Source organism: Octopus sinensis, linkage group LG17 (genome assembly GCF_006345805.1).
Source record: "Octopus sinensis linkage group LG17, ASM634580v1, whole genome shotgun sequence".
In the NCBI taxonomy this organism is placed as follows: domain Eukaryota; kingdom Metazoa; phylum Mollusca; class Cephalopoda; order Octopoda; family Octopodidae; genus Octopus; species Octopus sinensis.
Window position 1 is genome coordinate 2,126,438 of NC_043013.1, and position 18,688 is coordinate 2,145,125.

An 18,688-nucleotide genomic window follows, 5' to 3' on the forward strand; every position below is an offset into this window, starting at 1 on the left:
ATGCTCTCCATTGGGAATTGAACTTATGACCTTAGGATAATGAACCTCATACCCTAACAGCTATGATATATAGCCATGAAGAATATAAAGCAAGCTATAATGTATAGCTTGTAGTATGTAGCATACACACATTGTTGTGAGCTGACCGATTGGTTAGAGTGCTGTAAAAAATGCCTTGAGGTATTCATTCCAGCTCTAATGATTGGCACAAAGTCACTGAACAACTGTTATGAGAGAATCCTGAACACCCCCACATGACTGAAGGTGGACTAACCAATCACTATAAATAAGAACTGAGTGAACTGTCTGAGGGTAGTGGTGTTAGTTTGACTGTGTTGGTTTACTGTGTTTGTTCGATGTGTGTTGGTTTAACAGTTAGTAGTTGATCAGTGAATCCTGAGTATCATACCTACATTCCAGTAGTATGGAGTGCATTCTGTGTTAACATATATTTTCTGTGATAGGTTATTTTAAGATAACCACAGCCAACTATTTATTTGTGTAATACCATTTTACACCAGATGTGTATACCCATGTCATAACAATAATGGAACCTTTGGCTCACAAATGCACTCTTTCTCCTATCCTTGGTTTTACCCTCACCACAATAACTTCAGCAGCTGCTGCTGTTGCTCTCAAGTTGTTACCACTTAGACATTCCCTCACTGTTATCATCCATGTTGCATCCATGCCACCTAATCCACCCCAATCTATTCACTAACCAATAAGCACAATCCTTCATTCACAGTATATCAACCCACTGAAATTTTATTTCCTGCATGTTTATCTCTGCAACTATGCAACAAGTTGCAACTATGCAACATGTCTTGGAAAGCCTTCAAAGGCTGTGTGCACAGCCCCACTTTTTTACATGAACAATCCAAATAAACACACACACACACACACATATGCATATGCATACACTCACATACATACCAACACACATACATACAAACACACATACAAACACACATACAAACACATACATACAAACACACAAACACACATACATACAAACACACATACATACCAACACACATACATACCAACACACATACATACAAACACACATACATACAAACACACATACAAACACACATACAAACACACAAACACACATACATACAAACACACATACATACAAACACACATACATACAAACACACATAATGCCCATACATCACAAACAAATAAATAATGGCTCCAGATTTTGGCCCATGGACATCAATTTCGCAGGAGGAGCAAGTTGATTACATTGACCCCAGTGTTCAACTGGTACTTATTTTATTGACCATGAAAGGATGAAAGGCAAAGTGAACCTCAGCAGAATTTGAACTCAGCACGTGAAGATAGATGAAATGCCACTAAGCATTTTGCTAAGGATTCTGTCCGTGCACTGCCTTTCCACAAAGAAATAAATAACAAATTAGCTTCTTATGTACATTATTTACATTATTTACATTCGATGGATATTTGTCCTCATCTTGTTTGTTGTTAATAACAACATTTCGGCTGATATACCCTCCAGCCTTCTTCAGGTGTCTAGGGGAAATTTCGAACCTGGGTTCTCATTCCTAAGGTATTTTGCGATGTTATTATTGCATAGTGGTTAAGAGCATGTGCTACTAACCCCAAGATTCCGAGTTCAATTCCAAGCAGTGACGTGAACATTAACAATAATAATAATAATAATAATAATAATAATAATAATAATAATAATAATAATAATAATAATAATAATAATATTAATAAAAACATTGAAAAATACCGTAGGTTCAAAATTTCCCCAAGACACCTGATGAAGGCTGGAGGGTATATCAGCCAAAATGTTGTGTTAACAACAAACAAGATGAGGACAAATATCAGTCAAATGTAAATAATGTAAATAATTCCTCATCTCTTACACATAGGACTGAAATTAGCCCCTGCCAAATATTTGTAACCTAGCTTACCTTCAATCCAGCCTGCTGACAAATATTGATCAGCTGATTCCGCAAGAAGAGAGACTGTTGAAAACAATTCATATTTGCTGAGCATTTCTGAAGGTGTAAAGGTATCCAGTCAGTGAGAAAGGCTGATAAATACAAAACATCATAAAAGCTCCCAGAAAGACCTTCTGTCACAACAACCATATGAGTTGGACCCTTGGCGGAACAACAGGAAAGTGTTCTGGAAACTCGACATATCAGCTCAAGATTTACCTGTCAAAGAAGATGAAACCGATACATATTACTAACAAATTATTGGCTAGTTCTATAAAAGTGGTTCTCAATCACGGTCCTTATAAGATTTTTGGGAGTTCACACAGCAAAATAGTAAATTAAGGATCCTGAAAAAATTTTGCTTTGATGTGTGTATTGGCATGTATTTCAAGAAACAGGTAGATCTTTTTCTCTAACATTTTACATAGTTCAACCTACACAAGTAAATGTGCAGAAATAAAATAGGAATTGTGAAAGAAGTTTCTATAAAACTAGTATTTAAACATCGAATGGTTTATGTGGGTCCACCAGAATAAAACAGTAGTGAAAAGGGTCCATAGACAAAAGATGGTTGAGAACCCCTAATTTGATAACATCCATATCCATATCATACCAAATATATTAATCCTCTGAACGTGGAAAGCAGATGCATTAAAATAAGCAGCAGTTTCAGTCTTTCACTTTAGTAGGCCATGGTGGGATTTGGACATATGTTCTTATGTCCTAAAAGTCTCACTGGTTCATTACTCTGAATTAGTTTTTTTTTTTATTGACCTCAGAAGAAATTAAGGCAAAATTGGCCTCAGTGAAATTTGAATTCAAAGCATAGAGTTGAAATATCTACCACAAAGCATTCGGTGAGAATTGAACCCTGATGCAGAGAGCTGGGACAAATGCTGTGAGGTATTCTATCCTACTCTCTGAGAGAGAGAAAAAGAGAGGGGAAGGGAGGAAAAGAAGTGAGAGAGAGGAGAGAGAGAGAGAGAGAGAGAGAGACAGAGATGTCAGTAGGTAGGTTAGTGGGTAGATGTATGGGTGGATGGATTGAAAGATGAATAGATAGATTCAGGTGATAATGATAGGCAGACAGACAGGTAGGTAGGAGACTGACAGACAAACAGATAAACAAATAAATAAATAGATAAACAGGGATGCAGGTAGGTCAGTTGATAGATGGATGGTTAGATAGATTTGATCAGATGGTAATGATAGGTAGACAGACAAATAGGGATAGACAAATAGGAGGAAATATCTAGGAAATGATATAATGGTTGTTGAAAAGCCATCTACCAAGTTATAAGAAGTAAAATCTTAAAAATACAGAAACTAAAAATTCCAGCAAATAAAAATAAACTTACATTGTAAAGTGGAAGTTGCAGAGGTTGGTTAGATTTATTATATTCGGAAGCAGTCTTGGATAATAAGTGACGTATAGTGGAATAGTCATTTACAATTTGATATTTCTTGTCAGCTCCAACTTTACCATTCTCGCTTTCAAAGAGATTACTGAAGACTAAAGCTTCAGTTATTGTCGGAAGTTCAGACTGGAGACCAAAAATGGAATCAATAATAATAACAGGAAATATGATGCGTGTTAGAAAATGTTATCTGTTAGGCGCAGGAGTGGCTGTGTGGTAAGTAGGTTGCTGATGAACCACATAGTTCTGGCTTCAGTCCCACTGCATGGCACCTTGGGCAAGTGTCTTCTACTATAGCCTTGGGCTGAACAAAGCCTTGTGAGTAGATTTGATAGACGGAAACTGAAAGAAGCCTGTCGTATATATGTATATATATATGTATATGTGTGTGTATATGTTTATGTGTCTGTGTTTGTCCCCCCACCCAACATTGCTTGACAACCAATGCTGGTGTGTTTATGTCCCTGTAACTTAGCGGTTCGGCAAGAGAGATCAATAGAATATGTACTAGGCTTACAAAGAATAAGTTCTGGGATCGATTTGCTCAACTAAAAGCAGTACTCCAGCATGGCCACAGTCAAATGACTGAAACAAGTAAAAGAGTAAAAAAAAGAGTTATAGATATATCATGTTTGTACATATGTGTATATGTGTGTGTTTGTATGTACATGTAGGTGTGAAGGTATGTGGCTTAGTGGTTAAGATTTTTGGCTCATGACCTTAAGATCATAAGTTCAATTCCAAGCAGCGGGTTCTGTCGTTGAGCAAGACACTTTATTTAACATTGCTCCAGTTTGCTCAACTGTCAAAAAGTTAAAAAGTACCTGTAATTCAAAGGGGGCCAGCCTTGTCACATTCTGTGTTGAACTGATTCTCCTTGTGAACTATGTTAAAGGTACGCATGTCTGTGGAGTTTTCAACCACAGACAGACAGACAGACAGACAGACAAAAAGGTAGACAGTAGTCAGACAGGTAATTAGGTATGTAAGTAGTTAAGTTGATAAGCAAATAAGGAAGATATGTATGTAGATATATGTGTATGTCTATATTCAAATTCAATGACTGGCATCCATGCTAGTGGAGCGCTAAGAGCACAATCTGAGCATGACTGTTGCCAGAGCAGCTGACTGGCTTCCGTGCTGGTGGCACATAAGAGGTACCATTCGAGCGTGATCATTACCAGTGTCACCTTACTGGCATTTGTGCTGGTGGCATGTGAAAAAACATTCAAGCGAGGTCATTGCCAGTGCCGCTGGATTGACTCCTGTGCAGGTGGCATGTAAAAAACACCATTTGAGCATGGCCATTGCTAGTACCGCCTGACTGGCCCTCATGCCGGTGGCACATAAAAGCACCCACTACACTCTCTGAGTCTTTGGTGTTAGGAAGGGCATCCAGCTGTAGAAACTTTGCCAGATCAAGACTGGAGCCTGGTGCAGCCATCTGGTTTACCAGTCTTCAGTCAAATCATCCAACCCATGCTAGCATGGAAAGTGGACATTAAACGATGATGATGATGATGATGATGATGATGGTGTAGGTAAAATGGTGATATGCATTCTTAGACATGTCTGTAACTTTAAAGATCAGCTACCAGTAAAACTGTTTCACATACATGTATGCACATACATACACATCTATAGAAGCATATACAAACTCTTATATAATCGCAAACGTATACTTTCTTTGCTCAATTTTTCATGTTACTGAGAGTTATATAATTCTACAAATTAAGCCATTATCATAAAGTAACTTAGAAATATGTCTGCGGGAGAAACATGAGATTTCAGTAGTATTACAGTTTTAAAGACTATAATAGGTAGATAAGCAGATTAATATTAATGAGTATTAATTATTCAGTGAAATTAATCAGTCTAAGCAGTATAATTGCCAAGCAATTTCATTAATGACTGACTTGAATGTAAGACAATGTTGTATACTCTTTTTACTCTTTTACTTGTTTCAGTTATTTGACTGTGGCCATGCTAGAGCACCGCATTTTAGTCGAGCAAATCGACCCCAGGATGTATTCTTTGGAAGCCTTGTACTTATTCTATCGGTCTCTTTTTGTCGAACCGCTAAGTAACGGGGACGTAAACACACCAGTATCGGTTGTCATGCGATGTTGGGAGGGTGGGGTGGACAAACACAAACACACAAACATATACACACACACATCCATATATATATATATATATATATAGATATATACGACAGGCTTCTTTCAGTTTCCATCTACCAAATCCACTCACAAGGCTTTGGTCGGCCCGAGGCAATAGTAGAAGACACTTGCCCAAGGTGCCACGCAGTGGGACTGAGCCTGGAACCATGTTGTTTGTAAGCAAGTTACTTACCACACAGCCACTCCTACATGTATGGTTAAGAAATTTGCTTGCACTCAAGCAGTTCCAGGTTTTTAGTTTGGGCAAGAGCCTTCTAACGTAACCCTGGTTCAAGCAAAACGTTTCAAGTGAAATTGGATTGAAAGGAAACTGGGTGGGATTTTGTGAGAATGAACCTGCTCTTGGGTGGTTGGCTTAGTCCATCATTACCTTGTTTAACACCAGCATCTGGGCCTTCTGTACCTTTAGCAGAGCCCACTCTATTTCATAGAGTCAGACTATGTTTCTAGCCCGCATATACCTTGATGTGTTTTCTCATCACCCAACTAATTTTGGAGACCCTTCTTCAATGGACCTATGTGTTACTCTTCCTCATCTAAGACATACTTCCCAACCACAGGGTTTCAGGTTCAGTCCCACTGCATTGTACCTTGGACAAGTCTCTTCTACTATAGCCTCAAGCCAACCAAACTGTTGTGACTGAATTTGGTTGACATAAATTGAAAGAAGCCTGTTGTGCGTGTGTGTGTGCATTTGTCACCATCACCACTACTGTGTGACCACTGGTGTTGGTTTGTTTACATCCCTGTAACTTAGTATTTTGGCAAGAGAGATGATAGAATAAGTTCCAGACTAAAAAATATATACAGGGTACATTTGTCCAACTAAAATCTTTGAGGTAATGCCCCAGCATAGCCATAGTCCAATGACTGAAACAGCTAAAAGATGAAAGGTAAGATGTATTTTTAAATAGGTAACATATTTCTTCACCCCTGATGTAACTGCTTCAGTTTCAACAGACAAGGCAGTGAGCTGTCTTACAGGTATCTTAGAGCTGACTTAGAGGTATTTCATTTGTCTTAGAGTTATTTCGTTTGTCTTTATGTTCTGAGTTCAACTTTGCCTTTCATCCTTTTGGGGTCTATAAATGAAGTACCATTTGTGTACTGGGGTCAATCTAATCAACTGGGTCCCTCCCCCAAAATTTTGGGCCTTAGTGGAAAAGAACATACAGTCAGAGATGAAGCTACTTATAGAGTACAACTCTAACAGATGATATAAAATTAAAGAAAGTGAAACAAAATGACTTTCAATTTACCTGTATTCCGTGGTTTAAGTATTTCCTAATGGAGTTTTTCACAGTTTCCAGATATCTTTCAAAGTCAACAGAAGTGGACATTTTGCGACCAAAGTGCCAGTAGCACTCATTATACCAGAGACGAAGAATAGCATCAAACTCACTTACAGACGAAATTGATAAGCAGAGGTTGCTGAATGGGAAAGTAAAAACAACAAAAAAGAAACCTTTCAGTTATCAATTATACTTGGTTTTCAACCCAATATGTGTATGGAGGGTAAGTAGCTTGCTTACCAACTACATGGTTCCAAGTTTGGTCCCACTGCATGGCACCATGGGCAAGTGTCTTCTACTATAGCCACGGGCCAAGCAAAGCCTTGGGAGTGGATTTGGTAGATGGAAACTGAAAGAAACCTGTCGTATATACATATATATATATATATATCAATATGTGTGTGTGTGTGTTTGTATGTCTGTGTTTGTCCCCACACCATCGTGTTTATGTTCCCATAAGTTAGTGGTTTGGCAAAAGAAACCAATAAAGTACTAGGCTTACAAAGAATAACTCCTGGGGTCGATTTCTTCGACTAAAAGTGATGCTCCAGCATGGCCACAGTCAAATGACTGAAAAATGTGTGTGTGTGTGTGTGTGTGTGTGTGTGTGCTTATCATAGTATCAAGACTATTGGATGTTGCTATACATCGCTAGTCACAATGCACTTCGCATTGTGTTAGCCTTCAAATGTTGTCACCCCACTGGCTAGGCAAGCAGGCCAATATCCCACCTGAATAAAGGTTACCTATTTACAGATGAGTGGAGCAAAGTGAAATGAAGTGTTTTGCTCAAGAACACAATATGCCACCTAGACCAGGAATCGAACCCACAATTTAGAAGTCACATGGACAATACCTTAACCACTAGGTCATGTACCTTTGTGTGTATGTGTGTGTGTGGTGTGTGTGTGTGTGTGCATACATGCGTGCACATGTGTCTGTGGGTGTATTTTTGTGTGTCCCTGTCTTAACATCCCATGATAATTGCAAATGAGCAACACTATTACACAAGTGACTTCGTTCATTTCCTGTTTTCAAGGAAATATTACCTTATTTGGAAACAGAGGAAGGTTTGTGACAGGAAGGGCATCCAGCTGTAGAAAATTTGCCTCAACAAATTCTGCCTGACTCATGTTTGTTGGAAAAGTGGGTATTTGATGTTGATCACAATGATGATGAAGATGGATTTGTCATTCTTCTACAACTTAACCAGTGACACAAATTTATTGATATATCATAGAATTGTATCAGTGTCTAGGCTGCAAAAGTTCAGTGAAAATTTCTGACATTTCATAGAAGGAATTACTATTAAAAAACAAATGAAATAGGACTGAATATTTTTTGCATGCTTTGAAATGTTTGACAAAATTCCCTGATGATGTAATAGCTTCGGTTTCACACAATTTCAATCAAGTCTTTTTCCAAACATGAAATTCTTAAATATTCTCTTCACTCTGGCTTCATACATCTGAAGATGTGGGAGCATTCTATGCTACCTACAAAACTTTATTTAATGTAGAGCTTAGTCAACTTCACACGCACACACACACACACACACACACACACACACACACACACACACACACACACACACACACACACACACACACACACACACACACACACACACACACACACACACACACACACACACACACACACACACACACACAAGTTAATCACTTTGCATACCTCAAAAGTGTGCTCTCCACCAAATGCAATTCTGAGCAAGATGTGGAATAAAGAATCAGTTTGGCTGGCTCAGCTTTTGGTAAACTAACCAAATACTTGTGGAACTTGGTCTTTGTATCACCATGATGTAAAAAAAAACTTGAACGTTTTCATCAAGTGAAACTTTTCTCTCTTTCTTGAACATCAACTGGTTTGACTGTCTCCAATAAATTCATAATGGAAAGGGCAAATAGCCAGAGTATCAAATTCCTAATCATCAAGCATTGTCTTTGATGGTCTAGTCATGAACGATTTCTTCATCAAATCCTCTTCAGCAAACTGGGAATGGACAAAGTGTCAGAGGAGCTCCTCTTTGACACTGTAAAAATCAGCTAAAGTCAACACTAAAGCCGACCAGCTTCAACCCCTGGCTTTTGAGATGATCATATCCAACCCTTCTAACTACCGACAAAATATGAACAATAATATAATATTGTTTGAAAGAGAAAGAATAAAAAAAGACGAGAGACAACGGTAGCAGAAGACCAGACAGCAGCAAGCACTTCCAACTCTGACTCTCACATGTGGCCAATGCGGTCATCTTATCTGTCCTACATGAGGATTAACCTCATTAGCTATATTCACCACCAGCATTAATAGTCCAAATATTCATCCAAAAAGAAGTCAATTCTTGGAATCAAGGGACAAGCTGATGATACACACACACACACACACACACACATACACATATATATATTGAGACAGAGAGAGAGAGAGAGAGAGAGAGAGAGAGAGAGAAGTAGACAGAGTCTTGGCAATACAAACAGTAAAAATAGAACTCTATATACAAAGAAGACCAGTTCCCATCTACCAAATCCACTCACAAGGCTTTGGTTGGACCAAGACTATAGTGGAAGACACTTGCCCAGGGTGCCATGCAGTGAGACTGAACCTGGAACCATGTGGTTGGGAAGCAAAGCTTTTTATCACGCAGACATGCCTGACCAATATTTCTTTATTATTTAGTTGTAAAGCTACATAAGTGAGACTGGTGCCAACAGGTACTTCTTTGGTTTTATAGTTAATAAATGAATAAATATGTGTGTGTGTGTGTGTGTATGTGTGTGAGAGAGAGAGAGAGAGAGAGAGAGTATATGTGTGTGCATATATGCATATATATATGTATTTGTGTATGTATTTATGTGTGTGTGTGTGTGTGCATGTATGTATTTATTTAATTAATAAGCATTAAACATTATTTGAGAAACTAACCTAAATATAGATTTCAATCCGTTTACACTAAAAATATAGTGTTGTCTTCCTGGGGTTGATAGAAACATTGATTTCAGTTTGGTGTAAATGTCAATGGTACATGCTCCAAGGGTCTGAAGAAAGGTGTAGAATTTGGCAGCATTCTGTAGAAACAGAAAGAAAATAATGAAATTCTCATTATAAAATTAGGAAATAATTTTAATTAAAATTTTTCCATTTTTATTATTATAAACACAGAAAATAGTCCATTGTGGAATGTCTTTCTCTATAAAGAAGCCAATGGTTTCAAATTTGTTACTCGGAGTTTCACGTTCCTGTTCGTCGGACAGTTTTGTTAAAATTGAACTGATATGACAATTCTATCAAGACTAGTATAAACGTTACACCTTTAAAAATGGACTTGTTTGATTGGTCCTTTCAAATAATGGTCATATGTGAGCGATAAACAAAAAGTAAACAAAACAAATAAATGAGTTCAATATAAAATATAAAATTATAAAAATCGAGGAAAAACCTTAAATTGAAATTTTGGTTCAAATTCATATTGTCATTAATAATGCAGAAAATATAATTAATACATAAAAATTGAAATTAAAATATTAAAACATATTAAAATATTTCACAACAGAACATACTCATACTAAACTATTAATATACCTATTTTTTTCACCTTGTTTCACATTTATGTGTTTACTCTGGTATATATATATTTCAAAATGTGACCGCGTGTGTACCGTTGGCGATTTTTTCCTCTGTCTTCCCTTCTCTGGATCTTTCCTTCTCCTATGTTTCCGACAAAGAGCTCCGCTCGAAACGTTAAACCCTTCTTCCCTTCCTTCCTGAGCGTCCAATAATACTATATTTGTTCCACGTCCTCGCGTTGTTGTGTTTTCTCTTTGTGTTTTCATGTTTGGATTAACTATATATATATATATATATATATATATGAGAGAGATTTTCGTTAAGTATTAGAAATAGCTTTAAAAAAGTTTTTTAGCTGCTATTTCTAATGAGTTCAGTATGCGGCAAAGTAATTTATTTTACTAAGCCCTTTTATATAATGTAATAATTTGAATTCGCCTTGAATGGTCCCTTTGCATACTGAACACTTGGTGAAATTGATTAATAATTAATTAATTTTGCCCTCAATTGTTGAAATATATATATATATATATATATATACACACACACTAATGGTCATAAAAAAAAATAGACATATACTACTGGTCATTAAAAAAAATGTGTGAATAGCCATACCTCTATTTTGTTATTTGACAAAAATTATTTTTAAAAACATTTTTGCCAACTTTAAAGCAGTAAGTTGGCAGAATCCTTACTGTGACAGACAAAATGCTGAGTGGCATTTCTTCCAACTTTATGTTCTGAGTTCAAATACTGCCACGATCAACTTTATCTTTCATCCTTTCAGGATCGATAAAATAAATACCAGGCGAGTATTGGGGTCAAAGTAATCAACTTATTCCCATCCCAGCATCCCAACCCCACCCTCAAAGTTACTGGCCTTGTACCAAAAATCTGGAATCAGTATTCAGCTAATTTCACTTTTTTAAAAAAACATCAAAATTTTAATCACTTTCATAAAAGAAAATGATAAATCAACATTCTACGGAATATACTGTTTGTCAGATTTAAACAATATATACGTGACAATAAAAGTCTAAGAATTTTTTTCCACGAAATATTTTCCAAAAAATATTTTAATGATAATAAATCAACATTTTACAGAATTATAGTTTGTCAAAGTTAGACAATATATAGATAACAATAAAAATCTAAAGATTTTTTCCAAGAAATATTTTCCAAAAAATATTTTAATGATAATAAATCAACATTTTACAGAATTATAGTTTGTCAAAGTTAGACAATATATAGATAACAATAAAAATCTAAAGATTTTTTCCAAGAAATATTTCCAAAAAATATTTTAATGTGATTTTTTAAAAAAAGTAAATGTGATCAATACATTATAAATAACATTACAAATCAATAACTTTATAAACTGACCGTCTGTGTACTGGGGTATTCTTCATTAACTGCAGAGTTCTCAATAGGAAATAGACAATCGATATGTCTGCTAAATATCATAGCAAGTTCTTCTGAACTGGAAATATATTTGTAGAAATAAATATGCTATCAAAATATGGTAATCATAGTTTTAATTAATTAAATCATCATATAATTATTTTATAGTAATTATAGTTTTGGTTAATTACATATGTTCATCTAAGATAAGTTTCCACATCTTACCATAATTGTTTTCCATATTTAAGATGAGTCTCTAATTACTGCAAAGTGATTATGTTATTATTATTAGTAACAACATAAATGAAGCAGACCACAACTGTGTCAAGTCAACAAAGTATTCTGTTTTCTTCCTCCTAATGAGTTATGCCTTTCATCATCATCATCATCATCATCATCATCACCACCATTTACTATCTGTCTTCCATGTTGGCATGGGTTGGACAGTTTGACAGGAGCTAGTAAGCCAGAGGTCTGCATCAAGTTCCACTGTCTATTTTGCTTTTATGGTTTTCACAGCTGAATGCCCCAAATGCCAACTTCTCTACAGAGTGGACTGGATGCTTTTTTTATGGCATCAGCAAACTAAATGCCAAAACAGCCAATGAAGGAGTCTCTACATAGTTGCTTGGTCTGCTAGAAATAGCAGACAAATTGCCATCAAATTTACAATACTTAAAAAAAAATGAAGGCCACAGTAAAATGCAATTCTGGAGACAATATACCATAAAAAGAAACCAGTATGGGCAAGGTCAGAACACCTTTAAAAATAGATGTACTCAGTGAGGATTGAACTGAAGCTCAACAATGTCTAGCTGGTGTAGAGAAACAATAAAATAAATCAAAGTTTCATTGAAACATAAATAAATTTATCTTACTCTGGTGAACCACAAGAAAATATGGCAAAATGTCGCAACAGTCGGGCACTGACTTCAGGATAATGTCTAACATGACTACTATTAACGGTTGCGATGTATGTGATGTTGGTTATTTTTTGCCAATTGTAACTTTGACTCTTGTAATGACCTCCTTTATCCAAGTGCTGCCGAATTAATTCCAAACAAGGTTGGTGACCATAAGAATCAGTCTGGAAATAATGTGTAAAATTTTAAAGTAATTCATGAGGAAATTGCATGTTCTTTTATTATTTAACACTGATAGGTTGTGGCTTTCATAAAACACAAAAGTGAACGACACACACATAACAAATGTATATGCACAGACACATTAGATATATATATATATCCATATATTTGTATATATAAATAGTTGTAAACGAATGTCACCATTATGCAAGCAGTGTCCTTCCTTCCAGATCTTCTATGAGAGCACGTTTGGTTGTGGGGAAATATTACCTTACCTGGAAGTTGGTAAGGGTTGGGGACAGAAAGACATCTGGCCATAGAAAATATACCTCAACAAAATTTTGTCCAACGTAATCAAGCATGGATAAATGGGCATAAAAATGAGGATGATGATATAAATAAACAAAAGAATGAATGACAGAATTACATTCTTTAACCTGTGATAATCATTTCAATAATAAGCAGACTTTTTAAATCAATCAACATGATGGGTGATATATATATATATATATAGATATATAAATTATGTAAAGCCATACAAAATTAAATGACATAAGGTGATTAGCTGGCTTAAATAATTACCGCTCCTCGCGGTAATATAGAGGATCTTCGTCGATGCCTCCACCAAATTTGGAAGTGGTCTAACGATTGGGACCTGTGTCTGAACATGTCAAAGTGCTGTCATCTGCCTGTCGGCTCTACTCCTGCAACTCAACTTGATTTCGAGCCGGGTTGTCTGCTGCTGGAGAGGACCGATCAGGTAAAGGACCTGGGTATCTTGGTGGATTCCTCCTTTTCGCCTTCGGCCCAGTGCGTCCGTGCTGCCAACAAAGCACGCGGAATTCTGTTCTTGATCCGACGGTCATTCAGAATGCTCACAGCAGCCATATTCCTACCACTCTATGTCACGCTGGTGAGACCCATATTGGAGTATGGGATTCAAGCCTCTTCTCCTTATCTCCTCAAAGACATACAGCATCTCGAAAGAGTCCAGAAGCTGGCTACCCACATGGTTCATGGTCTCAAAAATTTGTCCTACGAAGAAAGGCTGAGGACGCTCGACCTATATTCTCTTGAAAAACGCCGCCGCCGTGGTGATCTCATTCTCGCCCACAACATCATAAGCGGAAAGTGTAACCTCTCGAAAGAGCTGTTCTTCACTCCTGCTCCAGAGCGTCGGCTGCGGGGTCATTCCGAAAAGCTCTACCTGCGACGATTTCATCTCAATCGAAGGAGAGGAGCTTTCTCCATCCGGGTTGCGGATCCATGGAACAAGCTGCCAGACAAGATGGTGAAGATGCCGACGACCGCTTTGTTCAAAGCCTCCCTGGACCTCAAGTGGCCTGAACTCTTTACATGAACACCACCCTGTACTTAACTCCATGTCCCCCTACATGGCCTTGCTATTTGCTTTTGAGCCAAATTAACTAACTAACTAACTAACTAAAATCAATTTATCATTTAAAATAGAACTTGATAAATTGATTTGTTATGTAAGTAATTATTTAAGCAAGCCATTTGGAGATATATATTTGAACTCAGAAAGTAACGGCAGACGAAATATGGCTAAGCATTTCGTCCGGTGTGCTAACGTTTCTGCCAGCTATATTGGAGATATATAGTAAGTTATCCACTAGTGATGAAGCTAAAATTGGTGTAACGTTATCCTTAACATTATTCAATTCAATGAAGATAGTTAACCGAATTTTTATTAATGCTTTGTTGAACTGATGGAAGCACTGTATCAATAATTTGTTACATTTATTAATTAGATTAGATTTACTTTTAAGGATCTCTAGCACTCCCATGGAACACAGATTATAGCTACTCTTCTCCCTCTGTATGGAAGTGCAATAAATATTAACCATGATATTGATTAAGTAATATTCCATGTTTTGAGGTCCAAATAAATGTAGCTATGAGGTGCTATGTTATTTTTTTTATCTTAAAAGAACATACACGGTAATGTATCCTAAATTTACATTTAGATACTATTTCACCTATACAGCAATGCACTTTCACTTGTGTAATGAATGATATGTTACAAGGCAGCAAGCTGGCAGAAACATTAGCATGCCAGGTGAAATGCTTAGCAGTATTTCATCTGTCTTAGCATTCTGAGTTCAAATTCCACCGAGGTCAACTTTGCCTTTCATCCTTTCAGGGTCGATAAATTAAGTACCAGTTGCATACCGAGGCCGATCTAATTGACTGGCCCCAATTCCCCCAAAATTTCAGGCCTTGTGCCTAGAGTAGAAAAAAATGAATATGTTACATATGATACTTAGTTCTAACACATCAATTATTTAAAGGTCACATACTAGGATCCCTACAGTTACATATACTGTTAGGGATATTATCTGAGGAGTTATCATTTACTACATCAGTATTGTTACTACAATCAAGAGACACATATGTCATAGTAGTATGATACTAGACTGAGCTATAATCCAGTACATAAAGTTGTAGTTGTTATCTGAATAATTGAAGGTCTGACCCCTATGATAATTAAATCTTTTTATAGTTAATTGCTGTTATGTTATTGACTAGATTTAGTAAGATGGAATATGCAAATTTCACTCTGTCTATTAATGATTTTTGCTATATTTATTAGAGGAGGGAATTGCTTCTCCAATACCCTCAAAAGAAAATTCCAGAGATACTCAAAGCTACATAAATTCTAAAGGGGTGGTTGAACAACACATATTTTCCTTTATTTCCTTTACATAACATTTTTCTACTTGCATCATCATCATCATCATCATTATTATTATTATTATTGTTCTGTGGTTAATTTTAAATTAACTTGTTTTCCTGCAGTATTAAGAAGAGTGAGAATTATCATGCGTAGATGTACAAGTACTACTATAAGTGTTAGAACTCTAAGTTGGTTATAATTATCAAGTCAGCTTCCAGGATAGCGGCTAGTTGACCACAGTACATAATGGTGTTACTAGTTACGATATCCAGAGCATATGTAGTAGAAAATTAAGACAACAGTATAAATATTTAGTTCCTCTGTACACTTCAACATTGCAGTTATTCTGTAACAGAATGCAATAAAGTATTCCCCTAATGATCCATTGCAACTAGGCCTCCAAATGCACTTGGAACATCCAACGCTGAGTTCCAAACAACAGCTGCTATGGTGAAATGTTTCTGCTGCTGGTGTTTATCTTAATTTTTCACTGTGTGTGTGTGCATGCGTGTGCTTTTCACCAGACACAAAGCTATGCTTCTGGAAGCCACACACGGATTTCAGCACTTTCTGCAAAATCTTTTACAAGCAGAAAGCGCACTTAACTAATTTCTTGCTATTTATAATTTCACTTCTCTTCATAGAGCAATTTTTATATCTTATGGACGGACAGCCAGCCAACCTACCAACCATCATACGTATGCACATACATTCATAGTGGAGGCACATGGTTTAGTGGTTAGGGTAGTGGACTCATGATTGTAAGATTGTGGTTTCGATTCCTGGACTGGATGGCACATTTTTTCTGGAGCAAAACATTTCATTTCACGTTGCTCCAGTCCACTCAGCTGGCAAAAATGAGTAACCCTGCGATGGACTGGTGTCCCATCCAGGTGGGGGAACATATATGTCATGAAACCAGGAAACTGGCCCCTATGAGTTGGTAGGACTCCAGACGGTAACTTTACCTTTACTGTACGTACACACACACACACATATATACATACTCTTTTACTCTTTTACTTGTTTCAGTCATTTGACTGCAGCCATGCTGGAGCACCGCCTTTAGTCGAGCAAATCGACCCTGGGACTTATTCTTTGTAAGCCAAGTACTTATTCTATCGGTCTCTTTTGCCGAACCGCTAGGTGACGGGGACGTAAACACACCAGCATCGGTTATCAAACAATGCTAGGGGAACAAACACAGACACACAAACATATACACACACATACATACATACATATATATATATACATATATACAATGGGCTTCTTTCAGTTTCTGTCTACCAAATCCACTCACAAGGCATTGGTTGGCCCGATGCTATAGCAGAAGACACTTGTCCAAGGTGCCATGCAGTGGGACTGAACCCGAAACCATGTGGTTGGTAAGCAAGCTACTTACCACACAGCCACTCCTGCATATAAACCATATGCACAATACTCTTAGTGCTTATTATATAATCGAACATACAAGAAAAATAATACTAGATGAACATACTGGCTTTACAGAAAACTAACACCCTTTTAAGGAACATTTGACAGAGCAGCAGGGGACCATGTGAAATACTTAATGATTCTCTGCTTTGACTGGTGCCAGAGCAGAAATCCTGAACTGATAACATCTAAATAAAACTTTGCTCCCTCTCCTTACAGCCTGTAAAATCATTATTGTAGCAACCTACCAAGGTAGGGGGTTAAATCAAACACTCAACGCTCCCCACTCACAGAGCATAGACAATGAAATCAAACAAAAAAAAAAAAATCATTACTATCTTCTTTTCTTTCTTCTCTTATGTTATTTATTCCTTTCTCTCTTTTCTTCTTATCCACACCTGCCTGCTGGCACAAATCTAGTTACTAAGTAAAACGCTACCTATATCTTCCCTTCTGTATTCTTTCTATGTATTTATTTGTATTAGAAGTCAAAATATTCACAGGAACTACCTATAAACCTCACAGAACCTTCTGATTGATGTCAATTGGTAAATATCCCTTAGTTAAACATTCGATACAATCAGAACACTGATGCAAGTTTTGCCCGAAGAAACAAACACATGTGATAATGGCTACCCTTAAAATCCATGGTTATTGCAAATCCTATTTGTTATGTCTGTGGAGACGCAATGGCCCAGTGGATAGGGCAGCGGACTCGCGGTCATAGGATCGCAGTTTCGATTCCCAGCCCAGGCGTTGTGAGTGTTTATTGAGCGAAAACACCTAAAAGCTCCACGAGGCTCCGGCAGGGGGTGGTGATCCCTGCTGTACTCTTTCACCACAACTTTCTCTCACTCTTACTTCCTGTTTCTGTTGTACCTGTATTTCAAGGGGCCGGCCTTGTCACTCTCTGTGTCACGCTGAATATCTCCGAGAACTACGTTAAGGGTGCACGTGTCTGTGGAGTGCTCAGCCACTTACACGTTAATTTCACGAGCAGGTTGTTCCGTTGATCGGATCAACCGGAACCCTCATCGTCGTAACAGACGGAGTGCTTCCATCCATCATTTGTTATGTCTTATGAATGGAGAATTCCACCACAAAAAAACATGTGCTATGTGGAAACATATGTAGCAATGGATTAAAGGATTTATGAATTTCCATCTAAAAGTTACTATATTCATCCGACACTACAGTGGCACCAGACTAATAACCATTCCATAAAATTACTCTGGAAGATGGAATAATAAGTGGTAACATAGGAGAATAAATAGCATTGGAGCTTTTTATGAGTGCATTCAAAAGCGTTTCACATAAATGAACTTAAAGAATATATATATATATATATTATACATGCACACATACACGCACACACATACACATATATATACACACACACACACACACACATACACATACATACATACACACACTCACTGCCTTGAGTAAAATAAACATGTCAGACTATTAATGATGCACTTTGTGAGATATTTATTGAGAGAGGGAGGTATGTAGGTAGATGGAAGATAGATAGCTAGATAGATAGATAGATAGATAGATAGATAGATAGATAGAGAGAGAGAGAGAGAGAGAGAGAGAGAGAGAAA

The 18,688-nt window shown here is 37.0% G+C and overlaps 1 protein-coding gene across 1 annotated transcript in view; it reads right to left on the reverse strand.

Annotated features, from left to right (window-relative positions):
* The window catches only part of LOC115221005 (dynein beta chain, ciliary-like), a 198,543-nt gene that overhangs the window by 89,368 nt on the left and 90,487 nt on the right, over window positions 1–18,688 (reverse strand). The window contains exons 34-39 of the mRNA XM_036510277.1: window positions 12,740–12,948; window positions 11,844–11,940; window positions 9,819–9,961; window positions 6,843–7,014; window positions 3,341–3,526; window positions 1,953–2,201 (exon numbers count right to left, since the gene is read on the reverse strand). Of these exons, the coding sequence (XP_036366170.1) occupies window positions 1,953–2,201; window positions 3,341–3,526; window positions 6,843–7,014; window positions 9,819–9,961; window positions 11,844–11,940; window positions 12,740–12,948 (1,056 nt within the window). The remainder of the gene's footprint in view (window positions 1–1,952; window positions 2,202–3,340; window positions 3,527–6,842; window positions 7,015–9,818; window positions 9,962–11,843; window positions 11,941–12,739; window positions 12,949–18,688) is intronic.